General features: G+C 53.0%; 1 protein-coding gene across 1 annotated transcript in view; it reads right to left on the bottom strand.

Moving 5' to 3' along the window:
• GCK (glucokinase) overlaps positions 1 to 17,112 on the bottom strand; it is a 56,515-nt gene that overhangs the window by 6,320 nt on the left and 33,083 nt on the right. Inside the window, exons 3-7 of the mRNA XM_067043067.1 lie at positions 4,270 to 4,432; positions 3,535 to 3,689; positions 2,378 to 2,497; positions 667 to 762; positions 373 to 472 (exon numbers count right to left, since the gene is read on the bottom strand). Of these exons, the coding sequence (XP_066899168.1) occupies positions 373 to 472; positions 667 to 762; positions 2,378 to 2,497; positions 3,535 to 3,689; positions 4,270 to 4,432 (634 nt within the window). The remainder of the gene's footprint in view (positions 1 to 372; positions 473 to 666; positions 763 to 2,377; positions 2,498 to 3,534; positions 3,690 to 4,269; positions 4,433 to 17,112) is intronic.

Raw genomic sequence — 17,112 nt, 5'->3', positions numbered from 1 at the left:
CTCTGGTTTATCCTCTTCCACTTGGACAACTCTGTCCAGGTCGGTCAACTTACCAGATAAGGTGATTTAATTAAATCCTGATGGGCCAGGTGGATGTGCAGCTGGTACACCATCTGAGGCAGTGACTTGTGAGTGTTGAAATGCTTCCTACCAATAAACAGCACCTCTTTATTGGTACACCCAATACCAATACACATTGGAATATTGTCTTTCGGGACACCCCTGCTGCTCCCTAAGACCACCCTGGGCTCCAGCACCTCTGGGGCCCATGACTGGCGCAGAGGCTGTGTGCAGCCCGCTGAACACTGGAAGCCTCGGCCCCGTCTTTGGTGGTGGCCAGGCCCCTGGGTCAGGCAGGGAGCGCATCCTTACCCACAATCATGCCAACCTCACACCGGCGGTCTTCGTAGTAGCAGGAGATCATCGTGGCCACGGTGTCGTTCACCATCGCCACCACGTCCATCTCAAAGTCCTGCCAAGAGGCATAAAGGCAGTGGTGATGGGGCTGGGTGGGGGGGGTGTCTCAGCCTGCTCCAGGCCAGTCCAGCCAGGCACAGAAGGCAGAGACCCCTTCCTGGGGGGACGCCCAGAAGGCCCTCCCTGGCTTCCCGGCAGGAGGGGAGGGGGAGGGGGCCCAGGGCAGGGGGAGGAGCAGGTGCTACTCACCCCTCTCCGTTTGATGGCATCTCGTAGGAGCCCCACGATGTTGTTCCCTTCTGCTCCTGACGCCTTGAAGCCCTTGGTCCAGTTGAGAAGGATGCCCTGTGGGGAGAGGGGGGCCTCGGTGGCTGCTGGATGCTGGGGGCAGGCGTGAAGGGACGGGAGCTAACTCGGACCACAGGGATGTGTACCCACTTTATAATTAACCTTTCTTTTAAATTAATTAATTTATTTTTATTTATTTATCCGGCTGCACCAGGTCTTGGTTGCAGCACACGGAATCTTTGTTGCGGCATGCGGGATCCTTAGTTGCGGCGTGCAGACTCTTAGTTGTGGCATGCGGGATCTAGCTCCCTGACCAGGGATTGAACCTGGGCCCCCTGAATTGGGAGCGCAGAGTCTTAGCCACTGGACCACCAGGGAAGTCCCTGTGCACCCACTTTAGCTGAGGAAACTGAGGCTCAAGGCAGCCATATGAGTTCAAGAAGTGTTGGAGATGATTTTCTACCAATATCTCTTATTTCTGCAGGGCTGGGTCCCAGCCAATTCACGAATGCTTGTGTAGTTAAGCCCAGAGTCATCATCCCAGAGTGAGGATGAGGCCCAGAGGGGTGCGGGGCTCCTCTCCTGTGTGCACCCTGTGCGTGTGAAGGCCCCACCCGGCCCTCAGTGCCCAGCGGGAAAAGCCCTGTGAGGTGTTACCCCTGCCACTGCTTCTGCTGGGAGTGCTGACCTGCCCTTCTCTCTGACTCAGAGGTCCTGGGTGTTATGTACAGCTGTGCGTGTGTTCGGATAACTTACACACACATGTTATCTATGTATGTACGATCAATGCATGTGGGTGTGCGTGTGTCGTCGACCCGTGAATGTGTATATATGTATGATTGACATGCGCATATATGCATGCATGAATACTTGACATGCGTAAATATGCATGTGTAATTTACACGTTTATATGTATGTATACTTGATATGTATAATTTACATGCATATATGTATGTATGTATGATTGGCATGTGTAGATATGAATATATAACTGGCCTGTGTGTACGTATGTATGTATAATTTATGTTTGCATAAAAATATGCATGTACAACTTATGTGTTTATATGTATGTATAATCGACATGAGTGCATGCATGAGTATAATTTAAATATATGCAGTGCATACATTTATGTGTACATGTGTACAATTCACATGTATAATTTATGTGCATACATATGTATAATTTACAAGTGTCTATGTGTGAGCATGTATAACTGGTGTGTGTGTGTGCGTGTAACTGTGACAGGCTAACTTGCCAGCTGGAAGGCAGGGTAGACCCTCAGCCCTGGCACATTGCCACCTCTGCCACAGGCAGCGTACAGCATACAGATGACACACAGGTGTGTTGGAGCCTGTCTGCCTGAGTTTGAGCCGCAGCACTGCCACTTCCCACCATGGGCAAGTTGCTACACCTGTTTCCTAACCTGTAATGGGGGTGATACGCACACCTCATAGGGTTGTGGGAGGCAAACAGTAAGAATCAGCTAATATGATCATTTCCCAGAGTCCCGTGAGAGGTAAGTGATGGAGCCAGTTTGAATCCAAGGCTCTTTCCCAACAGTGAGAGCTGCATTTGAAGGCAGCGCAGGGCAGAGTTCATGGGTGCCTTTCTCTGGGGTGTCTGTCCATCCATCCGTCCACCTCCCCCAACCCACTCTACACCTGGTCCCACCTTGTCGATGTCTTCGTGCCTCACAGGAAAGGAGAAGGTGAAGCCCAAGGGCAGCTTCTTGTGCTTCATCTGATGCTTGTCCAGGAAGTCGGAGATGCACTCAGAGATGTAGTCAAAGAGCTGGAAGTTGCACACCGAGGTGGCCATCAGCTGCAGAGGCGAGCCTCCTGCCAAGGTGCTCCTCAGCCCTTGCTGAGCCAGGGCCCCAGGAAAGCGTGGCCTCCGGGCCTACCCTCAGCCCCCACCTCCTCATTACCACTGCTTGTCGGGACTCAGGCCCTGAGCCCCGCCCCATGCCGCAGTTCTGCTGACAGCAGCCCTCGGGACAGGGCAAGGCCAGGATGATGGGGTGGGTCCCTAGCCCAGCTGTGCTCTGTTAGCCTGGCCCTCCCAGCTGGACCCAGTGGAGTCCAGTCTCAGGCTTTGGAAAGAGGCGCATCCCTGGCGATAACTACGATTTCTGACTCCAACATAGAGTGTTCCTTGTTGCCTCCAAGTGTTCTGGCCGCCCCACCCCTGGCCCTGCTGCCACCCCATTCACAAAGGCCTATCCACAGACCTGGGCATTACAGAGTGCCCTGCTGATTGACTAAGCTCCCTGATGCGCGCCAGCGTTGTTCCACGCCCAGACCCACGGCATGTGGGGGTGTGGCGAGGACCAGGAGGCCCCTGGCCTCCTACCTTGAAACCCTGCCCCTCGCGGGGATTGGCTCTGGCTGCTCCCCACCTCCGCCCAGGGCTCACGCTACTTCTGTGGTCCTTCCTGAGTCCTCCCCGTGGTCAGCTATTGTCACTGCAGCCATGCCACGGGGCATCCGTGCCGGTGGAGGGTGAGGGCGAGACGTGGGGTGGAGACAGAAGGATGGGCTGCGAGCCTGCTGGACCAGCGTGTTCTCTTTGGCTGCCCTGCCTTCTTCCAGATCCTTCTGGGAAACTGGGCAGGGGTGCGACCTTCTGGGGCCACACCCAGCGGCCATCCACCTAAGCCTATCAGCTCCCTCCTCGTCCTGCAGCAGGGTCCCCTGAGGCTGGGCCCACAGCTCCGCCCGCCCCTGGTGGACAGGTGGGCCCTCCCACCAGGACTAGCCAAGCTCCGAGATCCCGGGTGGTCCTGACCGAGGTCCCTGGCCCCCCAAGCCCTAGCCCGAGCTGCTCACCATCTCAGCAGTGCCCGTCATGGCATCCTCGGGGATGGAGTACATCTGGTGCTTGGTTTTCACACTCCACTGTCCCTCCTCCCCTTCCCCCACTTTCACAAGCATCACCCTGAAGTTGGTGCCGCCCAGGTCCAGGGAGAGGAAGTCCCCAACTTCTGCAGCCACAGAGAGAAGCACATCAGTCTCACGGGCACCACGTGGCAGGAGCCCCCGAGATGGAGAGGAGGAGGGGAAGGCATGGTGGGGGGACCAGAAGAGCTGGACAAGGGGCCCCTGATGCCAGACATCTGGGGGACCCCAGGATACACTGTGGAAAGGGTCAAAGGTGAACTGGGGAAGTCAGCAGGAATCCCTTGCCTTGGGCTGAAGTTGCCCCCAGCCCAGGGCCCACCTGAAGACCTAGGAAAATGGCCCAGACTCAGGATTGGACTGGGAGTCCCCCAAACGACTGTGGGAAACCAGTTTCTCACTGTGAGACGAAGAAAGCCAGTTTCCTGAGACCAGAGTGAGCCTGAAGCCCCCAGGGCTGGGCCAGCGGAGCAGAGGGTGAGAGCTGGCTGGTGTCTGGGGCACAGCATGTTGGGGAGCTGACTCGGGGCTGCTGGGGACAGTCAGGGCTGCTAGGAAGGGCCTGGGGCACTTCTCCCTGCTGGGGCCAGGGGAGAGCTGCCTCTGGATGAGGAGCTGCTGGTTCCCATGTAAGTCCCATCCCTGCCCCACCCTGCACCGCGGTACCTGAGCCTTCCGGGGTAGAGCGCACGTAGGTGGGCAGCATCTTCACACTGGCCTCCTCGTGGGTCTCCAGCCTCAGGCCTCGGTCCATCTCCTTCTGCATCTGCCTCATCACCTTCTTCAAGTCCTCCTCCTGCAGCTGGAACTCCGCCAGGATCTGTTCCACCTGCACAGGGAGGGAGATGGGGAACAGTTGGGTGGAGGAGGGGCTGTGCAGTATGGAGAAGGGGGACCACAGAGTGTGTGTTTCCCCCACACACCGACGGTCTCCTTTTGCCCCCTGACCCTGGGTCCAGGATGACCCATCATTTCAAACTACCACAGTTACAACCAGCTGAAACATAAAGACAGCACAGTTCCAACACCAGCTTCCAAACAAATGCAGCTTGGGGCGTGTTGGAGGGTGAGGGGCAGAGAGCAGACGTGGCACCTCCTTCGTACCCCTGATCCAGGCCGGGGTGGGGAGGAAGGCGCTAACCAGGAGAGTGAGTGAGACACGGTCCGCAAGAGCCCGTCTGGAGGGCGACGGGCAGCTGGCGTTACTGTCTGAAAGATCCGGTCGTTCTACCTCTAGGAATCTATGCTAAGGGAGTTAGTGGGCCAGTGCGTACACATGTTCATAAGTGATGGTCAAGACACACTACTTAGAGGTGAAACCAGTTAGTTAGAGGTGCCTGGTGGACTAAAGCATGGCAGCCCATAGCCTGGAAGGCGCTGAGGCCCTCAGACGGAAGACAGGTCCCTATACATTGACAGGAGGGAGGCTGGCACACAGAGCTCAGATTCAATACCGCCATTCCGGTGAGTATGGACGGCCTGGCTTGGGTTCTCCTCCCACACCCTCTGGGGGAGTGGCCGCTTGCTCATCCCTTCATGGTGGCATGACATTGGGCTTAAACACCGTGCCCATGCCCGCTAGTGCCCAGGAAGCAGGGACCCTGCTCTGACCTTGCGTGTGGACAGTGGTGTGGCTGCCCTTTCCCCTTTGCACAATAGCACGTGTTCATGGAGAGAAGACCACTTTGATTCCCTACATATTTGGACCAAAAAGGAAAGGGAAGCTACTCGAATAAAAGCCGTGGGTTCGGGCTTCCCTGGTGGCGTAGTGGTTGAGAGTCCGCCTGCCGATGCAGGGGACGCGGGTTCGTGCCCCGGTCCGGGAAGATCCCACGTGCCGCGGAGCGGCTGGGCCCGTGAGCCGTGGCCTCTAGGCCTGCGCGTCCGGAGCCTGTGCTCCGTGACGGGAGAGGCCACAGCAGTGAGAGGCCCGCATACCGAAAAAAAAAAAGCCGTGGGTCCACTTTTCAAAAAACTCATACTCTCTCGCTGGCAGTTTTCCATGTAAGCTCGAGGGGTGGAGATGCTCTGAATTCCAATCAGGAGACAACAGAGCTGCTTGCCCTTCCTCCTCAGTTTTTAGAGCCCACATTTTGCTGGGGGCCTGGGGAGCTATCACATCAAAGGAAGACAGCCCCTTCCCAGGCCCAGGGGACAGCCCATGCCTGGGTTAATCCAAGCCCAGCTAGCTTATCCCCTTTTGCTGGTGATGTGGTTTAGAGATGGGCATGTGGCCCAGTTCTGGCCAGTGTCAGGTGAAGGGAAGCCTGATTTTAGCAGGAGGGGGGGCCCTTCTGGGAAGGTCAGTGCACCTCTAACTTTGTGAACATAGCTGTATGAGGGTGTGTTGACCGGCACTGCAGCAGCTATCCTGAACCACGAGGAGACAAGGCTGAAGAGAAAAGGCTGTTAGCATATTATAGATGGCGGAGAAGAGAGACAGAGTGAGCCCGGCCATGATGACATCACTGATGTGCTGAGCCAACCCTGGACCCACCCACCTCCGAGTGCCGGTTGTGGGAATAGATACTAATCACTTAAGGCCACAGTCAGTCAGGTTTTTAGTTTCCTGCAGCCCAAAGCATTCCTAATGCATACAGATCCTTACTTAGGAGCGAATTCTCTTACCGAGACCTCACACTTAAAGTTAAACCCAGGGAAGGTCACAAAGGGATGGGGCTGACAAAGTCTACGACAAGACACACAGAGTCAAACACCAGCGTTTGCTAAGCCATGCTGCAGCTCTGGGGTGAGCTACAGCCCCAGATGGGGTGAGGGTGCAGCCCACCCCAAGGCTGTCCTGGCAGGACATACCCCCGGAGAGGCCCTCACGCTCTGTGAAACAATCCAGGCTGTCCTCAGAGGCCCATGCCTACAGCCTGGCCTCGTCTCTGTTTCTTTCACACACTTTCAAGTAAAATGTGCCAGGAAGGAATAGTAACATTAACATTTGCTGAATCCTTCCAATATGCCAGGCTCTGAGGTGAGTGCACTACACAAGCTGCCTTTCATCCTTGACACAGCTCGGGGGAGGGGCCAGCACCCGCTCACCTTCTAGATGCAGCCACTTGCAGCCAGCACACAGAGTGAGGCCAACACCCAAAGCCATGCACTCAAGGGCCTCTGTCAGAAGTCCTCAAGAGGCTGCCCGGAATCTCTCCCAAAACAGAACTGTAAGACATCACGGGCTCGTAACAAAAACGATGCCGATCCTGCAAAGGTCCAGCCCTCAGGCCCTGCTGGGCTCCATACCCTCCCTCTCTGTCATGCAGCCCAGCCAGTGGCCATGAGCCTGGACTCATGCGGGGCCATGACCCAATGGCTTCACCCACTGTGTCGAGGCCCATGTGGGCACAGTTTGGGAAGGGTGCTGGAAGGTTCCATGGCTGCAGTCCAACACTCCAGGCAGCCACAGGTTCACACGGGCCTCCAGAAACCCTCCCCTGTGGCAGTGGGGAGTGTCCTCCATGGTGGGTGCGAGCCCCTTTCTCGGGGGCATTGGGGTCTGCAGACACCACAGTTAGCCTGCAACCCTGAGAGGAGGCACTCCAACCTCACCCCCAAGGCTGCGTGTCTAGGCGGACGCCAGTGGGGTTCAAGTCATGGGGCAGAGGTCTGCCTCACAGACCCCGTGGGAACATCCCCAGAAGCAGGCACTGTGCACCAGGCCCCGCTTGGGGCATCCCCAGTTCTCCCTTATGCTTAATCCCGCTGGAACCCAAGCATTTTATTATCTCAACTTCCTTTCCAAGGCCACAGATCTAGACGGCTCAGAGCTAGCTTTGAACCCAGGTGCTGGCTCTGAGCCCACCTCCCCTTCCTACCCCGCTGGGCTGCCCAGCTCTTCCCTGAGCGCAGGCTGGGTGTCCGTGCAAGCTGGCTTAAAGGTCTTGCCGAGCAGCCTAGGAACTGCGGGGTGCTGCTTGAGGAACCCCAAGAATCCACCTGTCCCCCCAGGTCACAGAAGAACAAAGCACAGACAGAACCTGTCCCCCCAGCCCTGCCCCCATAGCTGCACCCCTGCCTGCTCACCAGGAGGTCACAGGACACAGCATCAGGGCTCACGGCTGCACCCAAAGATGGTGGGAGGGGGTCTCCTCCCTGAGCAACTCTCTTACTCTCTAGGCAGGGCCACTGTCACCAACTGACAGTGCCACAGCCCCCCAGGACTCTGGCTTCTGGTGCCCCGACCTGGGGCTTTGCAGGAGAAGAGCCAGACTGCCCAGTGCCCTCTGGCTCTCCGGGGTCCTCCCATCTTGGCTCTCCTGGGATTCTCCAGGAGGGTCTGAAGCTGGCGGGCTGGGGACACACTTCCCCAGGAGTATGCGGCAACTGGCCCAGGGTCACCCACTGTGTGTACACAGCCATCCCATGGCTGCAGCTGGATCCACGCAGGGCTCATACTGCCCTCCAGGACACTGGGATGGGTTCTAGAGCTCACGGGGCACCCAGCGTTTGCCCAGGGGCCCCATGTCTTGACCCTCTGGGGCCCGTCCACTGCTGTGCAGGTGTGGGAAGCCCTCTCAGACCTTTCCCTGTCTCCTCATCTGTCAAATAGAAGCCCCACAGATGTGCTGCCATCTTTCCTGAGCCCTTGGGGCAGGGTCCCAAAGCACTGACTGTGGCATAAATGGGGCAGGTGTCCCCAGCCGAGCCCCACCAGCCCCCGTAATCCCTGCCCAACCAGCTCGGCCTCTCCCACTTTGCTTCCAACCTGTACAGCCCACGGCCTTGCCCAGACCCGTGGCCTTAAGGACTGTCCTCAGACTGATGGCTGAGCACTAGGAGGGGACGTTCTGCAGACTGAGAAGGGGTGGGTCGGGCTGGGGAAATCCGCCTGGCCTCTGCAGGCACATTGGCGTGCCTGTTAGCCAAGGCGAGATGGATGCCAAGTAGCAGTTGAATAGTGAGGCCAGAGCGCAGGGGACAGCCTAGCACTGTCAGCCCCGGGAACAAGTCCCCTAGAAGACGCTGTCCCTGGAGACCCCTCCTGGAGAGGCTGGACAGTGGGTATCGGGAGGGACCAGCTGCCTCTTAGCCTCTGCACCTCTGCGCCTCCTTCCAAGGGGTCCAGAGCGCCCCCTAACCTCCACTCTACCAAACCACTTGCCCTACCCACACAGGAAGAACCTGCCCCAGCCGTGGCCCTGGGGACCACTTGCCCTGGCTTTGGGGTGACCCTTAGCAGATCCAAAGCTGTCTGGGCCCAGCTCCTTGGGGCCTCCATCACCATATCTCTGAGGGGCCAAAAGGTAGGTTTGCGGGGAGGGAGAGACACTCCTGTCTGTGGAGGTGCAGGGCTGGGCTGCAGGCCGGGAGTCTGAGGCCCACCCGTGCAGGCGCGGGCCGCCTAGCCAGGGAGTTGCCCGAGCAGGTCGCCCAGGGCTTCTGCAGAGAGCATTCAGCAGCTGGCTGTTGAAATACTCTGCCTACCGCCACCGGGTCAGGCAGGGCCAAAAGGGCAGAGGAGGCCTGCCTGGAGTGAGGGGTGACGAGGGCCACGGGGGGAGGGCTGTGGGGTGGTGCCCCATGCCTTCAGCCCACCGCGGTGGGGATTCGTTGCCCAGAGTTTCTGCGGAGGGGGCAGAACCATTCTATATATGCTCCAGTCCCTGGATGTGCCAGGGTGGGCAGTCACCATGCTGCTCAGGTCAGGAAAGCACATGGAAGAGCCGGGCGGACAGGGCGGGGCTGCGGAGGGGCTGGCCCCGCGCAGCACGAAGGGTCTGGGCTTGGGCTTGGAGCACGGGGATCCCTGGCTAATTTTCACCTGGGGCCTGTCCTGTACTTGGGAGGGGAGAGACAGGCTGGTGGCTGGGAGGCCAGGCCTGAGGCCCTGAGCAAGGCAGACTCCTCGTGAAGCAGGGGTGCGGAGGGCAGGGACCTCCTGGGCCGCTCCTCTCCTGAGCCCTCAAAGCCCTGCCATGTGGCCAGTCAGGACTGGTTGGCAGGATTGGTTACGGGGAGGTGGGGGGGGGGGTTGGGGGGGTTGCACAAAAGACCATTGAGAGCCAGGCTCAGGCCCTGGGCGAGGTGGGACTGGAGGGTGGGGGTGAGGGATGGTGGTAGGTGGGGGATGGGGGTGGGGCCAGGAGGTGGGGAGGGGGAGGGGTGGGGGAGGAGGGGAGGGGAGGGGTGGGGAAGTGAGGCGGGCCACCACCCTGATGACTGGCCTCACCCCCACACAGGGCCATCTGCCCCCACCAAGTAGAAAATGCTTGTTTTCATCAGGGGGTCTTCAACTGTAAATGGTCAAAACCTGTCTCAAAGGTGGGGAAGGTTATCCTTGGGTTTGGGGGCTGTAAAATTCAGGCCAGAGCTCGCTTTGAGAACCATCCCCCTTCCCCACTCCCAGCTCCCTGCCTGGGAGTGAACCTGTCCTGCCTGGACCTGCCAGAAGCTGCCGAGCCCTGCTAAAATTAGCAAGAGCTCAGGAGTGGGCGGGGTTGAGGAGTGGTAGCTTGACAGAATGCCGGGCTCTCCCGCCAATGGCCAGTGCGGTCATCTCTGAGGAAGCCCTTGACACGATTGATCCCGTTCCCAAAACAGAGCCCAAAGGGCTTCACCAAACCCACATGTGACAGGTCACTGTCCCACCAGCCTCTGGCTCTGAGCCTCTGTTTGCACAGGGTGGGCAGGGCTCACCCCTGGGTTTGGAGTTGGGGGCCTTCTGGACCAGCCAGGCCAAGAAGCAGCTGCTCTTCTCTTGGTCCAGACACATAGCACCTGAGAAGATGATCAAAATCCTCCACCTCTGTCCTCTGGGAAGTGGGAGAGGACAGGGCTGGGCAGAGATCAGTGGGCCCCTTTCTTGTTTGCTGGACTTCCAGTGTCCTCTCTGGCTTGCACTTTGACCAGCAAGCACCCCTCCCCAGAGCCCTTTCCTGGGGCCGCCTCTTTGCATTCCCCAGCACCTGTGAGGGGCCAGGAGAGGGAGGGCCTCAGAGACAATGGCTCCAGAGGCATGCCCAGGACATAATTAGAGTCTTCAATATCTCAAGGGCTGTCCTGAGGAGGTTAAATGAACATGGTTTCTGCTTAGACTTTCCCCCCAGAAAACCCAGAACTGCACAACAATGGGCTAGGATGCCTCAGCAGATAGTGAGCTCCCGACTTAACAGGGAGAGACAGATGTGGGGCATCTGAGAGCAGGACCAGAGGGACTTTTCTCTATGTCCCAGTTGGTACCCTCATCTCTTGGTTGCTCAAGGAGCTGATTGACAGGCACGATTTAATTTTCTTTGTAATTTATCTCTAGGAAATAATCTGACAAATTTGGAGATGGATATTCTAGGTTACTCTTTCTAGGATCCAAAAATGGGACATAATCCTCACACCCAACCTTAGGAAATTGTCTAAATAAATTATGCTACATTTATATGCAGTCATTTAAAGTGGTAAGATTGATCTGCCTCTATTGGCATGGAAGGATGTTCATGACATCCTGTTTAAAGAGAATGTGGTGGCTACCCTCCAAGAGGGCCTCCAATGAGCCCCATGTCTTGCATTCAACCCCCCGGGTAGGCTCCACCCATGCTGAATAGGTCTAACCTATGTTACTAATAAGCTATTGCAGAGATGACGAAGTGTGACTTGTAAGGCTAGGCCATCAAAGACATTGAGGCTCCTGCTTTTCTCTCTATTGGATTCTTTACTCTGGGGGAAGCCAGCACCAGATCAAGAGGACATTCAGGTTCTGTTGGGAGGTCCACCGAGAAAAACTGAGACCTCCTGACAATGGGCATCTCCAACTTGCCAGGCAGGTGAGCGAACCACCTTGGGAGCAGGTCCAACAGCCACCGTCGAGCCTTCAGATGATGCCACCCCAGGCAACAATTTGACTAAAACCTCAGGAGAGACACTGAGCCAGAACACCCTAGCTGAGCCACTCCTGGACTGCTGACCCACAGAAACACTGTGAGATAATCAAGGTTTGTTTTTTCAAGCCACTAAATTTCAAGGTAGTTTTCTATTTATTTATTTATTTATTTATTTTTTGAGATACGCGGGTCTCGCAGTGTTGTGGCCTCTCCCCTTGCAGAGCACAGGCTCCAGACGCACAGGCTCAGCGACCATGGCTCACGGGCTCAGCCGCTCCACGGCACGTGGGATCTTCCCAGACCGGGGTACGAACCCATGACCCCTGCATCGGCAGGCAGACTCTCAACCACTGCGCCACCAGGGAAGCCCTCAAGGTAGTTTTTTACATAGCAAAAGAAGACAAATAGAGATGAAAAACAGTTATAAAATATAGCACGATTCCTTTTTGTCATGTATATGTATATTATATGTAATATACACATGGGAGAAAATACAGAAAAATGGTAATAGTAGTTATCTTGATAATGGAAATATGAGTGACTTAATTTTCCTCTTTGCTTATCTGTATGTCCTAACTTTTTCTGCAATGAATGTGTATTAATGGAGTACTATTTTAAAATCAAGTTAAAAAATAAAAAGGTTGGGCCTTATCTGCTATTTTTGCACAGAGGCTCTGATGCCCAGACCCTGAAGGATGCAGGCTCAGAGTTAAATGTGTCAAATTGCCCGCCGCCATATTCCAGTGGGAAAGAAAGTGGGGCTAGGAGCTGGAGAGCCCAGCATGCCAGCCCCTCCCCAATGGCCTGACGGCCCTCAGCACCAGCTGGGCAACAGTGTGGGCACTCCCTGACCTGAGGCAATGGGGCCTGGAGGTCAGCATGGTGTTGCATGTGTTTGCCTACAGCAGGGTTGACTGGAGACTGGCTGTGTCCTTTTGTAAGGGCAGGCCAGGGGCCTGGGGGTGAGAGGGAGCCAGGCAATGTGGCCATGTCAGGGATAGAGGCAAGGGGGAGAGGAGCCAAGAGACAGCACAGTGGGCTGGGGTCATGACAACCACAGCTAGTGAGTACCCAGTGGCTTCCACGTGCTGGCTGCTGTGTTAGACGCTCATGTGGATCACAACTGGCCTGCAAGCCCAGGGCAGTCATTTTAAATGTGGGGAAACTGAGGCCCATGGGAGTTAAGGGAGTTCCAAGATACCACAGCCATTAGTGACTTAGCCAGGATTTGCCCACAGCTCAGCCTGACTCCAGGTGTACTGGAAGATTAGTCTTCCTGACTAGAGGGGGAGGGCTCCTTCAGAGTCAAGCACAAGCTGAGGGTCAGGAAATAGCCTCTGGAGCTGCTTTCTTGCTGGAGATGTTCAGAGACCTCAGCTTCAGCTGGTGGGGCTGGGAACAGCAGCAGCCGCCAAGGTCTGCATTGCATGGTGCTTGCCTCTGACAGTAGGTGGGCCTGGAGGCCTGGGGCCAGGTTTCAGAGGGATACCTAAAGGTTGAGGCCATGGGAGGGGTAGGGGAAGAGGGTGGCTGAGGAACAGGGAGTGTCCTGCACATTGGTTGGGGAGGGGGAGGCAGGCCGTGGGATCATCCAGGACCCGTGCAAGGAAGGCAGGATAATGCTGGGGTGACACAGGTGCGTGAGGTCACCAGCCTGAGCCTGAAAACTGCAGTCCACTGGCCGTAGGACTTGGGCAAGTCCCTTGATTTCTGGGCCTCAGCTTCCTCATCAGTAAAGTGGAGGTAACGACTGACCTACCTCACAGGGCTATTGAGGAGATTCAATGGGATAATGCAGATAAGACTCTTGGCAATACAAGTTGTTCAATAATTTGTAGCTATTTTTACTACCAAAGGATGCTTTAGACCCTGGGTCAGAGTTTAGAATACAGGCCTTCCAAAGCTCTAGACCTATAGCAGGTCCTAATCCAAACGCCCACCCCCATGCCTGCTGATTATTTTGGTGTTCTAAGGAGACAGACAGGTGGCACAGCCTCTTGGATGCCACTCCCACAGTAAATTGATGAAGCTTATTGTCTGAAAAGAGGATGCCATCACAGAAAATAGTGGAGTAGGAAGTTCCAGAGATGAGTCCCTTCACCAAAACAACCACTACACTAGAAAAAAAATGATCAAAATAAACCTGATTGGACACTTATAGCAACCAGGGGAGTGCTTGATGAAAGGAGAGTTTGCTGATGGCTTGTAAGTGAGCAGTGGACACAAACCAACTACCACCCCCATTCCCCACCATGGCCATGGGAATGGCACCCATGTTCCTTGGGCAGTCAGGACCTTGGGCTGTGTACTTTGGTTTATCTGGTGGTTCCCTGAGGGCTCAGTACAGAGCTTGCCTTTGTTTCATCCTCCTCAGGCTGCAGCAGCCTCCCTGGTGGCATTTAGCAGAAGAGTTAAAGAGACATACATAACAGTTTAAATTTTTTTGTTTTGTTTTGTTTTTTGGATCCAGACATTTAAGGATTTCTCTGTCAGGTCACAGGTTGACTGCAGAGAAATCAGAACAGAACCTTCAGTGAACATATACAACAAGAAACACAGATTTTGCAAAAAAAAAAAAAAAAAAAAGTTTGGATAAGTCACTATACAAATGAACAACTGCAGTCCTCAACAAGCAACAAAACCGATCTCTACAGTAACTCTCTCAGAGTTACCACAATATAGTACTCAACAAAAAATTATAAAGCATCCAAAGAAACAGGAAAATATGGCTCATTCACAGGAAAAAAAATCAATAGAAACTATCCCTGAGAAAACCCAAACACTGGAATTACTAGTCAAACACATTAAATCAACATTGGAATTACCAGTCAAAAAAGTTAAATTAAACATGCTCAATGAGCTAAAGGAAACCATGGATAAAGAACTAAAGGAAATTAGAAGAACAATGTATGAAAAAACAGGGAATGACAATTCCCTAGAATTTAAATTATAGAAAGGAACAAAATAGAAACTGGAGCTGAAAAGTACAATAGCTAAAATGAAAAAAAAAAAAAAAAAGAAAAAGAAAATGCTAGAGGGCTTCAACAGTAGATTTGAGCAGGCAGAAGAAAGAGTCAGTGAACAAGAAGATAAGGCAGTTGAACTTATCCAATCTGCCTAGCAGAAAAAAAAAAGAATGAAGTAAAATAAGCAGAACCTGAGAGACCTGTGGGACACCATAAAGTATTCCAACATAAGTATTGTAGGAGTTCCACGAGGAGAAAAGAGATGGAAGGAGGCAGAAAAAGTATTTGAAGAAATAATGGCTTAACAATTTCTGAAAGTATTTAAAGTATATTCCCCAAATAATTAAAAATAGGGACTAAAAAATATACTTTTATGCTAATATTCATAGTAGCATTATTTACAATAGCCAAAAGGTAGGAACAATCTAACTTTGCATTAACAGATGAATGGATAAAAGAAAAGTATTATTAAATATAATGGGATATTATTCAGCCATAAAAAGGAAAGAAGTTCTGACACACTACAACACGGATGGATGTTGAAAACATTATGCTAAGTGAAATAAGCCAGACACAAAATGACAAATACTGTATGATTCTGTTTACATAAAATATCAAAATAGGCAAATTCATAGAGACAAAAAGTAAAATAGTGGCTACCTAGGGAATGGTGGGGAGGAATGGGGAGTTACTGAGTTTTCAGACTGGGGTGATGAAAAGGTTTTGGAAAAAGTGATGATAGTTGCACAATCTTGTGAATGTAATTAATACCACTGAATTGTACACTTCAAAAGTGGTTAAAATGGCTAATTTAATGTTTTACATGTTTTGCCACAATAAAAAAAGAGAGAATACTAACAAGCTGTTTATTTTTACGGTAAAAGCAAGTTTTTTACTGCCCCAAATGGAATCACCACTCAATCACCCTTGCACATTCATCCATTCTTTTAACAATGTTTACCAGCAGGTGCCTTGCACACGATATGCATGTGATATGGCTTATGAATAGGGTGAGGGAAGTCTACTTCTGGATTCCCCCCAAACTGGAAATAAGCCTGAAGAAAGTTTTGAGAATGCCCGGTCAGTCATTTCTGTAAACAAAAGGACTCAGCCCTGTGGCAAAGATTAACTCTCACTATGATCTGTTGTTTTGGATGCCACTAAGCGGGGAATAGGGACTAAGAAGAAAGACAATATAAAATCCATGTCGAGTAGTGAGATCTTGGTTGTAGTTACTGCCACCATTTGTCTATGAGCAAATAGATGCGATGCCCTAAGTTTTTGAGGAATTGTATTGCTAAACCCCCCATGAACTTGGCCTGAAAAAGCTGTTGATTGCTTAAGCCACAAGATAATCCTTGGGCCCCCAAACTTTATCAGAAAGAAGTAGGCTGTGAAAGCGTATTACATCATAGAGGATAGTGGTCAAAGAAGAATCTCGCAAAGGGTGGGCCCTGGGGCTGCAGAGTCTCCCCGAGGGCAGAACTGGAGTCTTATGGAGGAACATGTCCCCACCAGGGCAAGGTCTTCCCAGGCCCTGCCTGGTGAGATTTCTTCATCACTATGGATGTGACTTCTTTGTTTTCCATTCTTCCCCTTTTCCAATAGGCATTTTGATTGTGGACACTCTGCCCACTCCCCTGGTCCTGGAGGGAGGAAGGATTGATGGTGACCCATCTTTCCTTCCCAGACGATGGGACCGTGCTCAGCATTACTTGCACCTGGTGGAGATGCCTGCATCTCCCCCTGGATACAAGGACTGTGTTGGGATCTTGGCTCATCACCTTTGGGGAGGGATGAATGTGAATTCTAAGTGTAAGAAGAAGGGTACCCATGGACTGTGGTAGAGATTACCAGCTGTGGGCCAAAATCCATGTCCTCTTTGTCCACTGTGATAACAACTCCACGTGCCTGGCTGGCCAGACATTCTGTATTCTCAGCCTCTCTTGCTCTGAGATGTACCACCTTGTGTGAGCCTACCATTTCCTGGTCCAGGCTTTCAAACAGAGAGTGGCTTTTCTAGATTCTTTCTTACCTTTCTGCGGGCTTCATCATGCTGATGAGGCAGTGGAGACAAGAAATGTAAGACGCCTGGATTCCTAGATTACCATGTAGAAGACAACCTCTCAGCCAGCTCACACTTGCATTGACTATCATATGAGCCAGAAATACAATTCTGCTCTGTAGACCCATTTCCTGTTTTGGTGCTGGTTACAGCAATTAAGCTTGCCCTAATTAATACTCAGAATGATAGCACCAATGAGCAAAAATAGAGCTTGGGAGGGGATTGAATCACTCATTTATTTAACATTATTAAGCACCTAATTTGTGCTTAGTCTGAGGTTATGAAAATGACTAGTTTTTAGTTCTCAAGGAGCTTACAATCTAGCAGAAGGAACAAGCAAATAACAAATACAAACTGATACTGGCAGGGCTACAGAGTCTTGGGGGAACATGGAAGAGACTGATGGAGTTTTCTGGAGAACAGGATTTCTCAGTACTGCTTCCTGCTGCCCTTAATGCATGAGTGGGAAGCGGCCAGCAGAGAAGAACATTCCAGATAGAGGGGCCAACAGGACAAAGTCAGAGGCATTTGGAGAAACACAGATACTTACAGTGGCTTGAACCAACACACACAGAGGGCACACCCAGGAAATTAGATTGTTGCAAATGGCATTTGGGCTAAAGAGGTAATCTGAGTTGGGTTACAGATCCCTTTGAAA

This window comes from Kogia breviceps, chromosome 9 (assembly GCF_026419965.1).
Source record: "Kogia breviceps isolate mKogBre1 chromosome 9, mKogBre1 haplotype 1, whole genome shotgun sequence".
Lineage (NCBI taxonomy): Eukaryota > Metazoa > Chordata > Mammalia > Artiodactyla > Physeteridae > Kogia > Kogia breviceps.
This window is presented reverse-complemented; position numbering and strand designations above follow the sequence as displayed.